This window comes from Cinclus cinclus, unplaced genomic scaffold (genome assembly GCF_963662255.1).
Source record: "Cinclus cinclus unplaced genomic scaffold, bCinCin1.1 SCAFFOLD_83, whole genome shotgun sequence".
NCBI classification, from domain to species: domain Eukaryota; kingdom Metazoa; phylum Chordata; class Aves; order Passeriformes; family Cinclidae; genus Cinclus; species Cinclus cinclus.
The window spans coordinates 532,622-548,255 of NW_026912186.1; the positions used below are offsets into that span (position 1 = coordinate 532,622).

The window sequence follows — 15,634 nt, forward strand, 5'->3', positions numbered from 1 at the left end:
TGTCTTGTCTTATCCCTGACTGCCTGGGAGACCGACCCCCACCCGGCTCCAGCGTCCTTCCAGGCAGTTGTAGAGAGTGATAAAAAAACATCTGAGCCTCCTTTTCTCCAGGCTAAACAATCCCAGCTCCCTCAGCCGCTCCTCGTAAGGACACACGCTCCAGCTCCGCCACCAGTTTCGTAGCCGTTCTCTGGATGTGAGCCCCATGTCAGAGCCGCGGTCAGTCTCACACCCAGCGGCGCAGGGACCCGAGCGGGCCCGGTCGCGGCCGTGGCTGACCCAGACTGCAGCGAGAGGCTCGGCCTGAGGGGCCGGGTCCGGTCCGAGGGGCCGGGTCTCGCAGCCGCGCCTGCGCGCCGCGGCCCGGGCGCCATGGCGGTGCTCTACTGCCGGTTGTGCCGCCGCAGCGCCTTCACGGGCCGCCGGCACCGCTACAGCGTGGGGCATCGCCGGCGGCTGCGGGAGGCGCTGGCCCAGCTGCAGGAGGCGACGGCGGCGGCGCGGGCAGCGGCGGCTGCGGCCGATGCGGCCTCGGCCGTGCGGCGCTACGACCCAACGGAACACGATGGGCGCGTGTGGTGCCCGTGCTGCGGGCGCGGCGTGCGGCGGGACGGGCGGCGCGGCGGGCTGGCGCTGCTGCAAGCCGAGCTGATGCGGCACTTGGCCGGGTGCGTGGGCAGGAACGGGGCGGGCTGATGCTGCCGTAGGCCGGGCTCTCGTGACACTCGGCCGGGCGCGGGCGGTGCTGACGGTGTCACGGTGTCCCACAGGCCCGAGCACCGCCGGGAGACGGCGCGTTTCTGGCGGGAGAACCGGGCGGAAGCGGCGGTGCGGGAGCGGTGCCTGGTGCCGGCCGAGGAGTACGAGCGCTTCGCACAGGCTCTGGAGCGGGCGCTGGCCGAGCACCAGCGGCGGGAGGAGGAGCGCATCCTCCAGGTACCCTGGGTCATCCCCGCGGCGGCGGCCCGGCCTGCGCTGGCCCCATCTCACCGCTGTGTCCCCGCAGATGGCAGCTGACATCCGGGAAGCCGAGCGCCGGCAGCGAGAGACGGTGCAAGCGGCGCTCCAGGTCGGTGAGCCGTATCCTGGCCTGGCTGCACCCTGGCGGGGAGCGGGCACCGCACCGGCATCCGGGTGCGCTCGGGAGAGGCTGGGGGCGGCTGGGTGGGGGATGTGCTCAGTACCAGAAATATTGTTCCTTTTTCCTGAATCACACTCAGCTTCAACCGGAGCCAGAACTTTGTGCAGGACCTTCTGTCTGCAGGCTTCCTGCAGGACCTGAACGGTGAGTACCCCTTTCCTTAGCAGTGGCTGATGCATCCCTGCTCAAAGACACATGGGGAGTTTGACACTGTAATTACCCGGATCTTGTAAAACTTTTGCAAACTTTTGTATACACTACAGTAAGCACAGGCCTCTTATTGCAGGGACAGCCCTTGTGCTGCAGAAAAGCCTGGCCCGAGCGGAATGCAGACAGGACCTGATTTAGCCTGGATGGAATCAGGCAGGGCTCTGACCTTCATTGGCCACCAGGTAGGGGTGACTGGCTAGTGATGTGATTTCATTCACCTAGAGCACATATCACGAAGCAGAACAAGGGGTGGTCTCCATCACAAAAAGAAACAGCTTTATGGATTTCGGTGAGCAGTTAGCCCAGTTTCAGTTATCCAAGTTTAACTTTCATTAAACAAACATTCCTTAATATGCCGTGGGGGGGAAAAACATTCTCTTTTAAAGAAAAGATCTTTCCTCTGCCTTTTTCTAATGGAACTTGATTCTGGAAGGGAATGAAGACAATGCTCTTCTGCTCAGAGATTCTCTTGAACCTAAGATTCTCATAAGTATTTCATGTTTGTCTTAACAGGAAACAGAAGGGAAAGGAAATGTCCACACAGGTAAGTGCACCTGCATCGTGACTCACTGGGTTGCTACCTCTTGACTTGCAACTGTCACAGGGATAACTCAAAGCAGTTTTGAAGCAATTGCAGCATAACCAGGAGGTGGTCATTCTTTTGGCAGTATTTGACATACCAGAGGGGAAGAAAACACATCAGCATAGTATAAACTGTTGATGCTGTTGCTATGGGGAGCATATGATTTGGGGTGTGATCTGCCATGGCTTTAGCTGAGGAAGTCAGCTCTTTTCTTCAGAACACCCAGAATTCACTTTGTCACTTGCTTGGTAGCACAAGTAGCAGACTAGGGGAAGAGAGAACACTTTTTCTCCAGTCACAGTTTAGGATACCTTCAGTGGCTTAAGTAAGTATTCCCTGTGACTTCTAGGAGCAAAACCTCCATGGCTAACAGAGGAAGAAGATGGAAGTAAACAAATTGGACCTTCCTATGAGGAATTTCTCAAACACAGTGAGCAGCTTATGTACCTTTTCGTTAACCTTACAGTCCCTTTACTATGCTAGAGAACCAAAAGCAGTTTGAAAAACTTGTTGAACAAAGTATTTAGGTTTTTGAGCAACCTGGTCTAGGGGAAGTGTCCCCATCCATGGTACAGGGGTTTGCAGCAATGTGATCCTTAAGCTCCCTTTCAACCCAAACCCCTCTACCATTCTATTTTTTTTTTCAGAGGAGAAGCAGAAGCTGAAAAAGCTCCCAGTGGAACGTGTTGGTGCCAACTTTGACCATACCTGTCAGACAAGTGACAGCTGGCTCCCTTCCTTTGGGCGTGTATGGAATCATGGCAGGAGGTGGCAGTCCCGGTGAGCTTCAAGGCAGCACAGATGCCCTGCCAGGGGGGAGTCTGTGGCTTCTGTCCATGCAAGCTATTAATGGAGCAGGCTCGGAGGTAGCAGCAAGCTAACTAGGCATCCTGCTGTATGAGTTATGTCACACAGTGTTTAATCCAGGCAGAGTATCATTCTTGTTCTGGAGCAGTGCAGACGTGACTTGTGAGAAAACGTGTGCATGGCATTAAAGGCTGCACACATGAAGGCATCTGCCTCATTTTGCTTGGCTCATCTTTCTGTTCACCACATACTGTTCCACTGGTGCCTTTTAATGTGCCAGAACACTCTTGTCAGCTAGCTGGAGCTACCACTCACTGAAGTAACAAAAATATTGAGGGAGCTTCCATGCTAGAACACTGTGCACAGCACTTTCGTACTTTTTCAGGGAGTGTGTTCATTATCTCTGTCTAAAGGTTACTCCAGTCTGACTTCTATGCTCTCTTTCAGGCATCAGTTTAGAACTGAATCAGGGGAAAAGAAGAAAAAAGTGTGATTAGATGAGGAACACCAGACACCCAGCTCTGTGGAAGGGCTGACTATAGCTGCAGTTTTGTTGTGGCCTGCCTTGTAAGGACACACAGTGTCCATCTGAGCATCACAGCTGAAGCCACACAAAGTCAGGTCCTGCCAGCAAGGACAAGCTCCTGTGGATGCTGTATCTTCCCTATCACAAAGCCTACTCTGTACAGCAAGTTATGCCAGTGGTCCATGTTGATATAGAGAATCCCACTAAAGAATTAATTTTCAGAGAAATAAACTTTTTTTACAAAAAGTCTGTGTTTGTAGAGCATTTGAAACTTATTTCAAATGCAGGACCCACCCTGCAGGCAACTAATACCAGATGTTTGATGTTTTCATTCAAATTTATATTGCTTTCCTTCACGCTAACATTCATCCCTTCCATTGTCTAACACTATTGGCTGCTGTAGGTGATGTAGAAGAAGTTTCTTCCCTTTCAGCAACAGATTTGTAACACTAATAAAGACAAAAACTGGCTGGTACAAGACAACAGCCATGACCTCTACCAGAACCCACTATAAATAACACATCAGTAATGACACACATTCTTGAAAAAGCAAGAAAAATTATAATCAGTAATTTTATTGTATGCATCTACATATGAAGTGTTGATGATGTCACTGGATCACCTGCAAAGCAAGAAGTTCTCAGTCAGAAAACCAGGCCAAAGCAGGCTAGCACAAAGCAAACACTCTGACAGCTTTATTCCAGTAGGAACACTTGGCCATGGTGCCCTGTGAGTGCAGAGAGGACAAGTACCCATTTGCCATGCAGCCCAGGCAACAAATTATGCTTTCCCCATCCCCATCCATCCCAGCACAGGGACAAAACCAGAAATCGCTCTTTCATTCTGGAGAAAACTTCTATTAATGTACCCCCAGGAAGTGGCTTAGCATATGAGCAAAATACTCTTGGGTGTCTGGAAGAACAGCCCACCACAGCCACGTGGAAGCTGCCCATTACACACTACACAGCTGTCCATTAGCTCCTGACAGCACAACTCAGCTCTCAGCACCCAGCCTCACCTCCCTAGGCGTCCTCCCCCGCAGCAGGCGCGTCTCCACCTTTCGTGTTTCGGGTATAGATCACTTGGGCTCGGTGCTTGGACACCAGTTTGATCAACCCTATGACAAAAAAAAATTATGTCAGTGTGCATGTACTGACAGATACCAGGGATGCTGAGGTCCCTCCCAGAGAAGCAGGACAGTGTACAGGATGAAATAAGAGGGGGTAGCAGCTTATGCATGTCTTTTCTTCCTATATGGCTGCAGTTACATCAAAATGGCAACATTTTTCTTAGCACAGCAATACCTCTATATAGCACAACTACAGCTCCATATTTGGAGCACCTCTGATGCTGCAGGAAAGCTGCTGGGCAAGTAAGGAAAACTAAACACCCAATTCAAGCAGCTTTCTGGCTTTTTTTTTCTATTTCTGAGTGCTAACCTTTGCTAAGCAGCTCCTGGAGGGCAGCCCGAGCCAGGGAGCCTCGAATCTTCAGCCTTTCTGAGACAACTGCAGGTGTGATGAGCTTGTAGTTGGGCACTTCTTTGCACAGTTTGTCGTAAGTGGCCTTGTCAAACAGGACAAGGTTGTTCAACTTGTCTCTCACTTTCCCCTTGGACCACTTCTACTTGAAAAGAGAGAAAAAACAACATTCTCCCACGCCATCTTGTAAGCAAGAACAAAAGGATGGAATTAAACGATGCCCCAAGAACTGCACCATCAAACGTCTCTGTATCACATCCCAAACTAAAGGATTAGTGAGATGCACAAAACTGCCTTTGTAAATGAACGCGTTGCAGGTAATACCCACGGTATCTAAAAATAAAAAAGGCTTTCTAAAATACAAAGGCCTTCCGTAACTCGGGTTTAACGCCATTGTGTACAGCCTGCTGGTGGATGAAGAGCTGGTCCTTCTAACACCAAGCCGCCCGCCCCCTCCTTCACGCCGCTCCCGGGGCCCGGCCACGCCGCACGCGAGCCAGGCCCGGGATCCCGGCGCGCCCCGGCCTCGGTCCCGCCGCTTCCCACCTTCTTCTTGGCTTTGCCGCCGGACTTGTTGACCGGGTCCTTGTCCTTCTTGGCGGATTTGCCCGCATCCTTCTTCTTCTTGTCGTCTTTGGGCGGCTGCGAGAGGTAGAGAAGGACGGGGGGGGTGAGCGGCGAGGCGGGGGTCGCGGCCCCGGGCACCTCGCAGGGGTTCCCGCCGCGCTCACAGCGCCGCCAGCGTCTCTCGGGGGCCCCGGCCCGGCTCGCCGCCCACCCCGCGGCCCGGCCCCGCTCACCATGGCTCGGCCGCGGCTGCTCCGCAAGATGTCGGCGAGAAAGGAAGAGCCGAGCGTGGAGCGGGGGCGGGCCCCGCGGGCCGGCGCGTCACTGCCGGGGCGGGGACGGGCGGCGGGGCCGCGGCCGGGCCGTTGCGCTATGGCGATCTTCAGCGTCTACGTGGTAAACAAGGCCGGCGGCCTCATCTACCAGCTGGACCACTACGCGCCCCGCGCCGACACCGAGAAGACGTTCAGCTTTCCGCTCGATCTCGTCCTGCGCCCGCACGACGAGCGCGTCGTCGTCGCCTTCGGGCAGCGGGACGGCATCCGCGGTGGGTGGGAAGGGCCGGGCCGGGCCGGGCGAGCTCGGGTTTGTTGGAGTGCTGACAGACTGACTGATGCTGCCGCGCTGTCCCGCAGTGGGTCACGCCGTGCTCGCCATCAACGGCGCCGAGGTCAACGGTCGCTTCACGGCGGACGGGAAGGACGTGCTGGAGTTCCTGGGCAACCCCGCCAACTACCCCGTGTCCATCCGCTTTGGCCGCCACCGGCTCTCCTCCAACGAGAAGCTTATGCTGGCCTCCATGTTCCACTCGTGAGTCGGGGCGGGCCGTGACGGGATGGGGGTGGCCCGGGCAGCGTGGCGAGGGGCGCTGAGGGGCCTGTCCCCACAGGCTGTTCGCTATCGGGTCGCAGCTGTCACCTGAAGTTGGGAGCTCCGGGATCGAGATGCTGGAGACTGACACCTTCAAGCTGCACTGCTTCCAGACGCTGACAGGTATCACCGGGCCCTAGGCACCCCGCACCGCTCTGCTTTGCCGGGGCGGTCCCTGTGCTCGGCCTTCCTTATGCTCCTGGCATTGTGGCTCCAGGGATCAAATTCATGGTTCTTGCTGACCCAAGGCAGACGGGGATAGACGCTCTTCTCCGCAAAATCTATGAGATTTACTCAGACTTCGCTCTGAAGAATCCTTTCTACTCCCTGGAGATGCCAATAAGGTAAGGAAAAGCTCACTTTAAGTAATCTGGCTGCAATGCCTCAATGCTTTCTGCCCACCTGTAGCAAATGCAGACAGTCCTTAAGTAGCAAAACTGGCTGAGGGAAGGAAGCCACAGCACACAGCTGCATAGAGGACACAGACTGAAGCTCTTTTCAGTGCTGGCTCTGCTGGGGAAGTGTGAGGTGCAGTTCCGTGGCACAAACCCTGCTGTCCTACCGTATATTCAGGCCTATACAGAAAGCCTTAATCCTAACTGAGGACCAAGTCAGACCTCGACAGCAGTCATGTTGATATGTCATAATTTCCTGAATCTCTCCTTGAAGGTTGTAGAGCCAAAGGATATGGAGATCCTTTGTCAGCTTTGTTAACTCACTTCTGTAGGTACAAGTCATCCCTTTTGCTTTTCTGACTGTTTCAGATGCGAGTTGTTTGATCAGAACTTGAAGCTTGCTCTGGAGGTGGCAGAGAAAGCTGGACCCTTTGGACCTGGATCATAGAGAAAGCCTCACCTGTTGCACAGATTCATTTGTCTGAAGAGTGGGGCCTCTCTCTTCCCTGGCTGGCCTCTCACAAAGCTCCCCTCTCCACAGCAGAGACTGCATATCCCCAAAACATGCTTGAGTATCTCCCAAAATACCCGTTCATCCCCGTTGCTGCAAAACTTACCTTAACCAGATTCCTTAGCACTGTTTACATTGGGCCACAGGGCCTTGGTTTTGCTGTTGCAGCTCCGCTGCACTTGGGCAAAGAAGGTGCACGTGTGTGGCCTTACCTGAGTCAGTGCTTTTCTTTCCTGTCATAAATGTACATACACATTTTCCTGTATAGCTCTAACTTATGGTCTTGCAGACTGTTTCTGTATACAAGTAATAAGTGTTTACTAATGAGGCAAATGGGTGTTTGCTTTCTGTTGGTGAGGACATTTGTGCCATTGGCACCTCAAGAGGATATGTGGGTTTGGAAAGTTTTGCTTGCACCTCTTTCCATAAGATAATCAGGGCCCTTGCGACACTGCTCCATTTTTATTTCACATAAAGAAGGAGATCATGTAATTAAGTACAAAATGTAATTTGCTTCCATTTTTTTAATTAAGGCTAGCTAACTACTCTTGCAACCAAGGTACTCAGCAAAGTACCTGCATGCAGGTTCTTCACGAGTTAAACTTGCCTCTTTCAGGACCCTATAACTTTATTTCCTTTTGGGGAAAAACAAGACTATTCAGCAAATTCCTGGTTAAATACCTGAGTGTACTTATTGCAGGGTGCTGGGCCTGACTGCTAAGGCTGACTCAGAGGCAGCTTGAGCTCCTGCCTGCAGTCATGAGATGCAACTCTTGACCAAACCATACCAGCCTTCCCACCTGGTACTGAAAAAATACAAACCAATGCTAGAAATGTGGGTTATTACAAAATCCAGCTGCAGAAATTTTGGGTTGGTGGTGGCTGCTGTTGCAATTCCTGCTGCTGGGATAGTTTTCCTAGCTGACTGGCAGAGCACTGGCTGCAAGCTGCCTTGGCAGCAGCTGCCTCCCTTGCAAATCATTAACACCGCACACAGACATGGCACCAGGTGGGATCAGTTCACTTAGAAGGACCTTCTCTAAACACCATCAATTCCCTGGAAACAGGGTTCTTGCTGAATGGTGTGGAGAGCCCTGCTGCAGCATGTCCTGCTGTTCCGCTTGTCTGCGGCAACACTCTCCTTCACTCCTAGAGACTAACCCCATGCTGCTGTCAAAGCAGGCGGGACTGCAGTCGTCACCATTCCCTGATCTGCTGTCGTGTGGCTGAGCACACACAGAGCTCATGGTGAAGTGACCTGGGACTGCTGTGCTGATGGCAGCCTGATAGAACGGATGCAGACAGCAAAGGCTCGGTTCAGGGCCCCTTAGCAGCAAAGCTGAACTGATTAATGTCTCAGTTGATGGCCGAGACAAATAATAATGACAACACTAGAGGTAAGCGCACCTGAAGCCAGTCATTTTAGACCACTTGCAGTGGGAAAACAGGCTGCAGAGCCCGCTTACTTCACTAACAGTGCTGTGAGGAAGGGGTACAGTAAAATAATCGCAAATGTAAACTAGGTGAATTATCACATCTTGAGGGAAAAAGTGATCAGTAGCAGGAACCTTGTGCCTTCTGGCACCTGACACTGGATAAGAAGTTGAGACATTTTTATCTAGGTTGCTGCAATAGGCAAACTCATTCCTAGGCCAGTTAAACAAAAATGAGCATCATTCACGTCAGCGTGGGAACATCCTTTCCACCAAGCAGCTTATCCTCAATCAGCCTTCTTGGAAATCCGGCCCATCTTGGTGCGGATGTTTCGTAGGAAGAAGAAAGCCACTGTGCTAGCAATACAGGTGACTTCAGCTACCCAGAAGGCTGTGGCCCAGCTGTAGTGCTTAGCAATTGTACTGAAAGGCAGTCCAGCCAGGAAACCCCCAACTGTAAGGAAAAACAAACAGCTAACAACACTTGTGCGCTCCCATATTATCTATTAGTACCTGCTTTTGCATATATAACAATTCCTCAGGCCCGTTTTGAACTTAAAGCACAATGCAAAACCTGTCGGGCAGAGCAGGAAAGCATCCCTGAGGCTTCCAGCTCCATGATCTCTATCCTTAGGTGCCTCCCCACGATCAGCATCTTGGCACCCAGGGGCTGGACCATGCTTCATCAAGAACGTGCATGGGTTTTGTTCGTTTTTGGGAACGGGTGTTACTTACCGTTGGCCATGAGGGCCACTATGGCATGGGAGGTGCCGCACAGGTTGGCAGGGGCACTTTCGTTTGCTATGACCCCAAACAAGGCAATCGGCCCATAGGAGGAGAACCCAAACACAGCTCCCAGAGTCAGAATCCACAGCTGTCAAAGTAAGTTAAAATCAGAAACAGGATCTGTGAATCTCACCACTGTCACTTAGCAACCATTGACAATTCTCAGATTCTATACACAGTACCAGGGAGTTCTGACACTTCCAGGCTGACACCAGCTCCCCAGCATGCAGCCAGAAGAGCTCAAGCCTGTAGAGACTCTACATCCATGAAACTGAGCTGCATCTCCACCACTCCTTGCTAGCCAGTGCAAGCTCTCCTCTCTCCCACAGTTCTGCCCCCTACACCATGTAATACATCCTGTGCTGATTTGTGAGAAACAGAACTTTGGAGAGAAGGGGGCAATGATCCTGTGAAATCATGGGAAAGAACTGTGAATCAGGTTGCTTTTATAAACAATGCTGGAGCTACCAACTGAAAGCTTTTCTCAGTTTAGATGCATGGGATTGATCACAGCATGTTTATTTGTGAGACACCTCTTTCTGATAACCTCAATGTTACTAAACTGAGAAACCAAGAAAAAAAAAAAAAAAGAAAAACCACCAAAACAAAAAAAGAAACCACAAAATCCCCAACAGTCTGAACTTCAGTGTTAGCTTATGCTCTAACAAACCTATCTGCCCCAAAACTATCAGCCTCTTGTTTGCACAACAAAGGATAAGTAAAATCTCCACATTACAGCATGCTTTTACAATTGCAAATACCATTTCAAAAGCCCCAGGAGGAAGTAAGTGCCATCTTATTTTGCAGATGTGAAACAGAAAGGAGTTAGGAAAATACTTGCCAGAAGTGAAATAAGAATGCATCTTCTAGAGCAGCATCATTCTTTCTGATCTTACCCACAACACCCCTTAGCTGGCTACACTTTACCTGATGAACAGAAGTCCTCAGAACCTTCTGTATAAAACTTAAAAGTTATATAATTAGACTTTTTAAGTCTGCTAGTGTACTCCAATTATTATAAGAAAATGTTTCCTTTACCAAACTTACAGTAATCTCTTCTCAAGGCCCTGGTTCTAAGTTCTGAGGTGCTAACCAGTCTCAGGATAGGAGTAAGGCAGACCAGGGAAAGAAGAAACAGAGGGAGAAAAAATGCAAGCAGAAACCTCATGTTCTTTTAGGCCTGTAAGATCAGCTAGAGGTTGAAAGGCTACAGTCCAGAAGTGGTTTCCCTGAAGAAGAAGAAGAAAAAAATTAAAGGAGAAAATAAGTTTTTAAAATTTATTTAGCAATCGCAAGGGCAGATGCAAGTGACATCTCATGCAAAGCCTGGAAGGCAGGCTGCCCACAACAACAGGACAGCAGGAGCACCCCAAGCCAGGCTAAGCCAGCACTACTCCAAAAAGCACAAAAAAAGAAACCCTTGGGAATGGTGAAGAAGACAATCGTGCTCCCTCTCATCAAACCTCCCTGTTCCAGGGCTAACCCTATAACTGATGGCTAGCTGTGAATTACCTTGGGAGAGTCAGCTGTGACTGTGACCCGAAAGAGACACATGGACACGCACATTCCAGCCATCATAGAAAGGAGCAGTGCATGCCGAGGATTCCCATAGCTTGACAGGCCTACCTGTGACACAAGGAAGGAAAGCTGAGATATATATATAAAAATACCTTTTATACCTGTCGTGACTAACGCCATCCACAGCCCAGTCAGAAACATGGATGGCAAAACAACAGCACATTTGTTGGCACTCCTTGTCAGTGTGCTTTAAGGGCTGCACACAGTCAAACTGTGCTAAACAAAAGCTCAAAGTGATGAACGATACTTCAGTTATCAACCACTTCCACCGTGAATCTGGTTCCAGATCCCACCACTGGATTTTAATGTGGGTTTTTTTTTTTTTCCCAGCCAGAAGACAGCTATCAGCAAACAGTTCTTCAACATGAAAATCTGGAGACCACAGTAAAGCAAATAAATTTAACAGATTAAATACCTCAAATCTGACAGGCGTATTGCAGCCTGTAACATTAGCACACCTACTCCCCAGCACCTTCTGGAGTGTCTGGCAGCTGTGCCCATGCACATGGCAGAACTGAGTATGGGGTTGGTTTCTCCGGTGTGCTCACAGGGACAGCACCCTGCATGAGCAACTTAGTAAAGCTCTGATTGCCACTGTGTCCCCTGCCCATCATGCTCAAGGGTGCACATGACTTACTTTTGCTACTGCTCTATCAGAAAGGTATCCAGCAGCAATGCTTCCCACCAGGCCCCCAATCTCCAAGGCACTCATGTAGGAGCTGCCTAGAACAAAGATGACACAAAGAACAGCACATCAAGTTTGGTCAGAACAGAAAAGCTGCTGTGGACTTTAGACCAGTCCCAATGCTGTAGGCTCACACAGCACTTGAGCAGCTCTGCTGGACACAACCATCTGGCTCATCCCTGTTCAGGAATGCCTGGCACTGGCAGGTGCATGCAAGTAACTCCATCACTGAGTTATTTCAAAACCTATGTGTGTGTAAGCAGACAACTAGGAGGTGGGCAAACAAGTCCCTCAGGTGGAAGGGCCTCTACCCAGGCAAACTCTGGGCAACACCTCCCAGATGGCAGCCCCAGAGCTTAATAATGCAGTTTTGCATCTTACCCACAAGCACAGACTGTCCCCTCTCCTGGATCAGGAAGAGCTGTCCCCAGTCAGTACAGCATGTTTTCACTCCAAAAACGACCAGGTAGCCTGTTGAGAGCACCCAAAGGTATGGTGAGAGCAGCAGCTCTGCCAAGGTGCTGTTGTCACTGGAGGAACCTGTAGGAAGTTTGGGAGGAGTGTTACTATAGCCCAAACCACATCAACTAGCAGCCCAGTAGACAGTTCTGCAGGCAGGATCCAAGCACGAGAACATCTCCACACAGGGAGGTATTCACAGTTGCTGAATGGTAGTGAATGGCTCTACCTCCCCCTTGTTCTGGTGATTTCAGAATCTCTTATGATTCGTCATTTTTATCCCACATTCATTAAAGATCTGAAAAGAATAATCAAAACACTACTCCCAGTAAGTTTCTGTATTGCAGTTGCCAGTACACCCTTCAAAACGTTTGTTAGAAAAAATCACCTCTAGATTTTTTGGGAGTGTTTTTAAGCTGTGCCTGTGAAAGCCACTGCACAGACACAAACAAAGATGCTTTCAGATGCTACCTTGATGTTTGCATCAGTCTTCCAGGAACACCAACAAATTTGCTCTCCCCAGAGAATGCTCTGGGGAAACAATATTCTTTGCTTATGCAAAGAAGTCAAGTCTGGCAGCACAGGCAGTATAGCACAGTATAGAACATAGGCTGAGTTTCCACCAGCCTTTAAAATCCCACTGAAAACCTGTGTTGCAATTCTCATCTACATGTTCTGCTTTCAGAGAAGCGCCACACTCAGTGGTCTGAACAAACATTTATTAACTAGATGTCCTAGGTTAGGACAGAAACACTGAGCAGAGTCCATCATGAGCTGCGGTCAAGAGAGCCTAAGGTGGGGTGAGGGGAGAACTGCCTGTCTGCTGCCAAAGCGGAGGAGCAGAAGGTCAGGCTTAAGGAAGCATTCTCTGCTGTTGTAGTTTTTCTCTCTCCATCACCCCACCACCCTGCATTCACAGTCTGAGCACATAAAGATCCAAGAAAACAGGGATGCTGGTAGCAGGAAGATATGACATATATTGGGAGAGCCAGTCATGATCATTTCAGCAACACATAGGTGTCTGCTGGCAGGCTAAGGAGCAAGGCTAACAGAAAGCTAACAGCAGGCTTTTCCCCTGCTCTGTCACAGTCTCAGTAATCCCTACACCAGTCCCTTCCCACAAGATCACAGTGGGCCTTGGTTGATACCATTTCTACCTTCAATTACCAGAATAAAGCTGCCAAAATCAACTCATTACCACAGGCCTGCCAAACTGTGACTTCAGAAATTGGGGAGGATGGGGGTGTCAGTATGCTGAGAGTGACACATCTGTACCAGAATACAGACAGAAGGCACTGCGTCTTCTCCTGCAGCTGCCTGCTTGCACTGAAGTCACGTGCTCACCTTTCTTCCCTTTCTTGGCTCCTTGTTCAATGCTGGGCAGCCCAACATCCGACGGCTCATTTTTAATCAGGACAAGGCAAACAAAAGAGACAACCATGCAGGTGAAGCCAGAGAAGGACAAAGTCTTGCGCCAGTCGTAATTCATAGACACAAGAGCAGCAACAATGGGGCCTAAGCCTCCAGCCAAGTTCATGCTTGTAGACAGGATTGCCCACCAAGTCCCAAATTGGGAAGGCTCAAACCACTGTGCAACAAGAAAAACAGCATGAGGTGTAAGAGAGTGACAGCACACCTGAAAACCCTCCCTTGAGGCCAATGATGTGGGGCTGGGGCAATTCAGACACAGAACTCTAAAAGCAAGTAGAGGGAACACCCACACCTGGCTACTTTAGTCATGCAGGGAACTCCAAGTGTTACTCAAGTGTCAGCCATAAGAGCTTGACAGGTGCTCACACTGCGAGCCAGCCCAAAGTTATTTCCATTTACAGGCCATGAAACTGAGACTTAGGGCAGGAGAGGTAAGTTTAAGAGCACGTGGTTTTGTGTACTCACTTGCTAGGAACAGCGTCCTCGTGGAGAGGTCTGCTGGCCCAGGAACTTGGATGGATAGGCAGAGAGTCACAGGGTAACTTTAGGACTCGCTGTTGCATTAAATATCAGACATGATGAACTCTGCATTGCAATGAGCACTCAGAGCCAGAACCATTTGGGTGGTTCTTGTCAGAAGGAAAATGTCTTAGATCTACATTCATGAACATCTTCAGAAAACACCATGGCTGATATTTGGGCCCTTCTTTTCTGTGCATTCAAGTGTCCTGAACAGCCCTTTCATTGTCAGTTAGGGGAGGCTAGATGCCTCAGAAAAGGGCAATAAAATTTGTTTATCTCTTCCCCACCCCACCCCACAAGTACATGCAGTACATGCATTCCTGGATTTTACATCTTCCATGAGGGATCAGCATAAAGCTAACCAACCTCCTTTCCTTCTGTCCTAGGGAGAAATCAATCTGGTCCTTTTAGATTGTCACAAACCCCAAGTACATACAGCTTAGAGCCTCATCTCACGGTGTTCTTCCATCTTACCCAGTTTTCTAACTGAACCACCTGTGATTTGGCATTCCCAAGCCGCCCAAGCATGTAGATGGAAGGAACTGTGCTCACTGCCCCTTGACCCACAGCAAACCCTGACCTGCAGCAGCAGAGACAAGCAGTCTTGTGGTCCACGCCTAAAATACTTAATTCTGACAAAGCCTGTCTCTACGGGGCACAACTCTGCTACCAAGAGATGTTACTCACCAAAGCGAGCAACACTCGAGGCACACAGGGGCAAGGGCTAAGACTGAATCTTTGCTGGAATAAGCAAAGCCCCGTGCACAGAAACTTGTTCCACAGGCAGCAGAATGCAGATAGTCCTCTAGACCACTTTGGCTGGAAAGGGAGTGATAAAAGCTGCAAGTCTCTCCGGATTCTGAGCAAGCACCTACACAGCCCTGATGCCAGGACAGGTCAATAGAGCAGTGGCCAGTTCCCCCACCTTTCCCAGCACTGACCTTCCGCAGGATCTTCCCGCAGGGCGGCCAGCCCAGCCCCTGGGCCAGCCCGTTGAGGAACCAGAGCCCAGCGAAAGCCACGACGGTGGAGCTCCAGGAGAAAACCACGTTGACCAAGCCTACCATGAGGAGGCCAGAGGAGAAGAGCCAGCGGGCGCTCATCTGGTCCGAAAGGACGCCGCTGACGAACTTGCTGATGGCGTAGGCTGCAGACTGGCTGCTGGTGATGAGACCTGCAGCGGACAGAGCCCGGGGCCGCCTCAGCGCAGGGAACGGCCGACTCCGGGCCGGCGGAGCGAGCGTCCCGGGACCCACACTCACCCAGCTCGTCCTTCCCCAGCGGCACCTCGGCCATGACGGCGGGCATGACAAACGAGAAGGTTTTGCGGTTGAAGTAATACAGCGTGTACCCCACGAACATGGCCGCGAAGATGAGGGCCCGGTACCGCCCGTAGCCGCCGGCCGCCATGGCGCCGCGCTCCCCGCGGGACCGCCGAGCTCCCCCCGTGCGGGGGGGCACGGCCCCGCCCCGAGCCCGGCCCACGGCCCCGCCCCGAGCCCGGCCCACGGCCCCGCCCCGAGCCCGGCCCACGGCCCCGCCCCCGCGGCACCGCTCGGCCCCGCCTGTCAGGAAGTGGCATATTTATTTTTGGTTGAAGAGGCCGGAATGGAGAACAATGTCAGATGCACATTCGCAGCCGTCGGACC

The 15,634-nt window shown here is 51.2% G+C and overlaps 4 protein-coding genes across 10 annotated transcripts; 2 read left to right on the forward strand and 2 right to left on the reverse strand.

Annotated features, from left to right (window-relative positions):
* The first annotated feature begins 372 nt into the window (after nucleotides 1-372).
* LOC134057565 (centrosomal AT-AC splicing factor-like) lies at nucleotides 373-3,485 on the forward strand. Its single transcript, XM_062514539.1, has 9 exons — nucleotides 373-668; nucleotides 771-936; nucleotides 1,007-1,069; nucleotides 1,221-1,285; nucleotides 1,428-1,533; nucleotides 1,865-1,895; nucleotides 2,284-2,364; nucleotides 2,582-2,714; nucleotides 3,189-3,485. Exons 1-9 carry the CDS (start codon nucleotides 373-375, stop codon nucleotides 3,232-3,234), a joined length of 987 nt encoding a protein of 328 aa, XP_062370523.1. The 3' UTR covers nucleotides 3,235-3,485.
* Nucleotides 3,486-3,821: 336 nt separating this feature from the next.
* Nucleotides 3,822-5,685, reverse strand: LOC134057569 (small ribosomal subunit protein eS25). The gene is made up of 5 exons (XM_062514549.1): nucleotides 5,549-5,685; nucleotides 5,295-5,390; nucleotides 4,707-4,890; nucleotides 4,286-4,384; nucleotides 3,822-3,889 (listed from the first exon to the last, which is right to left on the reverse strand). The coding sequence occupies exons 1-4, from the start codon at nucleotides 5,549-5,551 to the stop codon at nucleotides 4,290-4,292; spliced, it is 378 nt and encodes a 125-aa protein (XP_062370533.1). The 5' UTR covers nucleotides 5,552-5,685; the 3' UTR covers nucleotides 3,822-3,889; nucleotides 4,286-4,289.
* On the forward strand, nucleotides 5,577-7,390 carry LOC134057568 (trafficking protein particle complex subunit 4). 5 transcript variants are annotated; one of them, XM_062514543.1, is made up of 5 exons: nucleotides 5,577-5,862; nucleotides 5,951-6,125; nucleotides 6,205-6,308; nucleotides 6,403-6,529; nucleotides 6,950-7,390. In XM_062514543.1, exons 1-5 carry the CDS (start codon nucleotides 5,577-5,579, stop codon nucleotides 7,026-7,028), a joined length of 771 nt encoding a protein of 256 aa, XP_062370527.1. In that variant the 3' UTR covers nucleotides 7,029-7,390. The 5 variants fall into 5 exon arrangements, with proteins under 5 accessions (XP_062370527.1, XP_062370528.1, XP_062370531.1 ...); XM_062514544.1 differs by having other exon boundaries at nucleotides 6,205-6,306; nucleotides 6,515-6,529; XM_062514547.1 differs by having other exon boundaries at nucleotides 5,951-6,018; nucleotides 6,260-6,308.
* Nucleotides 7,391-7,538: 148 nt separating this feature from the next.
* LOC134057566 (glucose-6-phosphate exchanger SLC37A4-like) lies at nucleotides 7,539-15,416 on the reverse strand. 3 transcript variants are annotated; one of them, XM_062514540.1, is made up of 9 exons: nucleotides 15,248-15,416; nucleotides 14,927-15,159; nucleotides 13,377-13,620; nucleotides 11,955-12,113; nucleotides 11,526-11,611; nucleotides 10,823-10,936; nucleotides 10,474-10,539; nucleotides 9,260-9,398; nucleotides 7,539-8,978 (listed from the first exon to the last, which is right to left on the reverse strand). In XM_062514540.1, exons 1-9 carry the CDS (start codon nucleotides 15,393-15,395, stop codon nucleotides 8,812-8,814), a joined length of 1,356 nt encoding a protein of 451 aa, XP_062370524.1. In that variant the 5' UTR covers nucleotides 15,396-15,416; the 3' UTR covers nucleotides 7,539-8,811. The 3 variants fall into 3 exon arrangements, with proteins under 3 accessions (XP_062370524.1, XP_062370525.1, XP_062370526.1); XM_062514541.1 differs by lacking the exon at nucleotides 10,474-10,539; XM_062514542.1 differs by lacking the exon at nucleotides 7,539-8,978 and having other exon boundaries at nucleotides 9,366-9,398; nucleotides 10,358-10,539.
* Between the last annotated feature and the right edge of the window lie 218 nt (nucleotides 15,417-15,634).

Excerpts from the sequence above, each read along its gene's own strand:
- LOC134057566 (XM_062514540.1), bottom strand. The coding sequence starts at position 15,395 with ATGGCGGCCGGCGGCTACGGGCGGTACCGGGCCCTCATCTTCGCGGCC. Across the intron at positions 11,612-11,954 it reads GGGACAGTCTGTGCTTGTGG|GCAGCTCCTACATGAGTGCC; the intron begins GTAAGATGCAAA and ends TCTTTGTTCTAG. Across the intron at positions 10,540-10,822 it reads TCACAGCTGACTCTCCCAAG|GGAAACCACTTCTGGACTGT; the intron begins GTAATTCACAGC and ends CTTCTTCTTCAG.
- LOC134057569 (XM_062514549.1), bottom strand. Across the intron at positions 4,891-5,294 it reads GCGGCAAAGCCAAGAAGAAG|AAGTGGTCCAAGGGGAAAGT; the intron begins GTGGGAAGCGGC and ends CTTTTCAAGTAG. Across the intron at positions 4,385-4,706 it reads CCAGGAGCTGCTTAGCAAAG|GGTTGATCAAACTGGTGTCC; the intron begins GTTAGCACTCAG and ends TTTTTGTCATAG.
- LOC134057565 (XM_062514539.1), top strand. The coding sequence starts at position 373 with ATGGCGGTGCTCTACTGCCGGTTGTGCCGCCGCAGCGCCTTCACGGGC. Across the intron at positions 1,070-1,220 it reads CGGTGCAAGCGGCGCTCCAG|CTTCAACCGGAGCCAGAACT; the intron begins GTCGGTGAGCCG and ends AATCACACTCAG. Across the intron at positions 2,715-3,188 it reads GGCAGGAGGTGGCAGTCCCG|GCATCAGTTTAGAACTGAAT; the intron begins GTGAGCTTCAAG and ends GCTCTCTTTCAG.
- LOC134057568 (XM_062514543.1), top strand. The coding sequence starts at position 5,577 with ATGTCGGCGAGAAAGGAAGAGCCGAGCGTGGAGCGGGGGCGGGCCCCG. Across the intron at positions 6,309-6,402 it reads CTGCTTCCAGACGCTGACAG|GGATCAAATTCATGGTTCTT; the intron begins GTATCACCGGGC and ends TTGTGGCTCCAG. Across the intron at positions 6,530-6,949 it reads TCCCTGGAGATGCCAATAAG|ATGCGAGTTGTTTGATCAGA; the intron begins GTAAGGAAAAGC and ends TGACTGTTTCAG.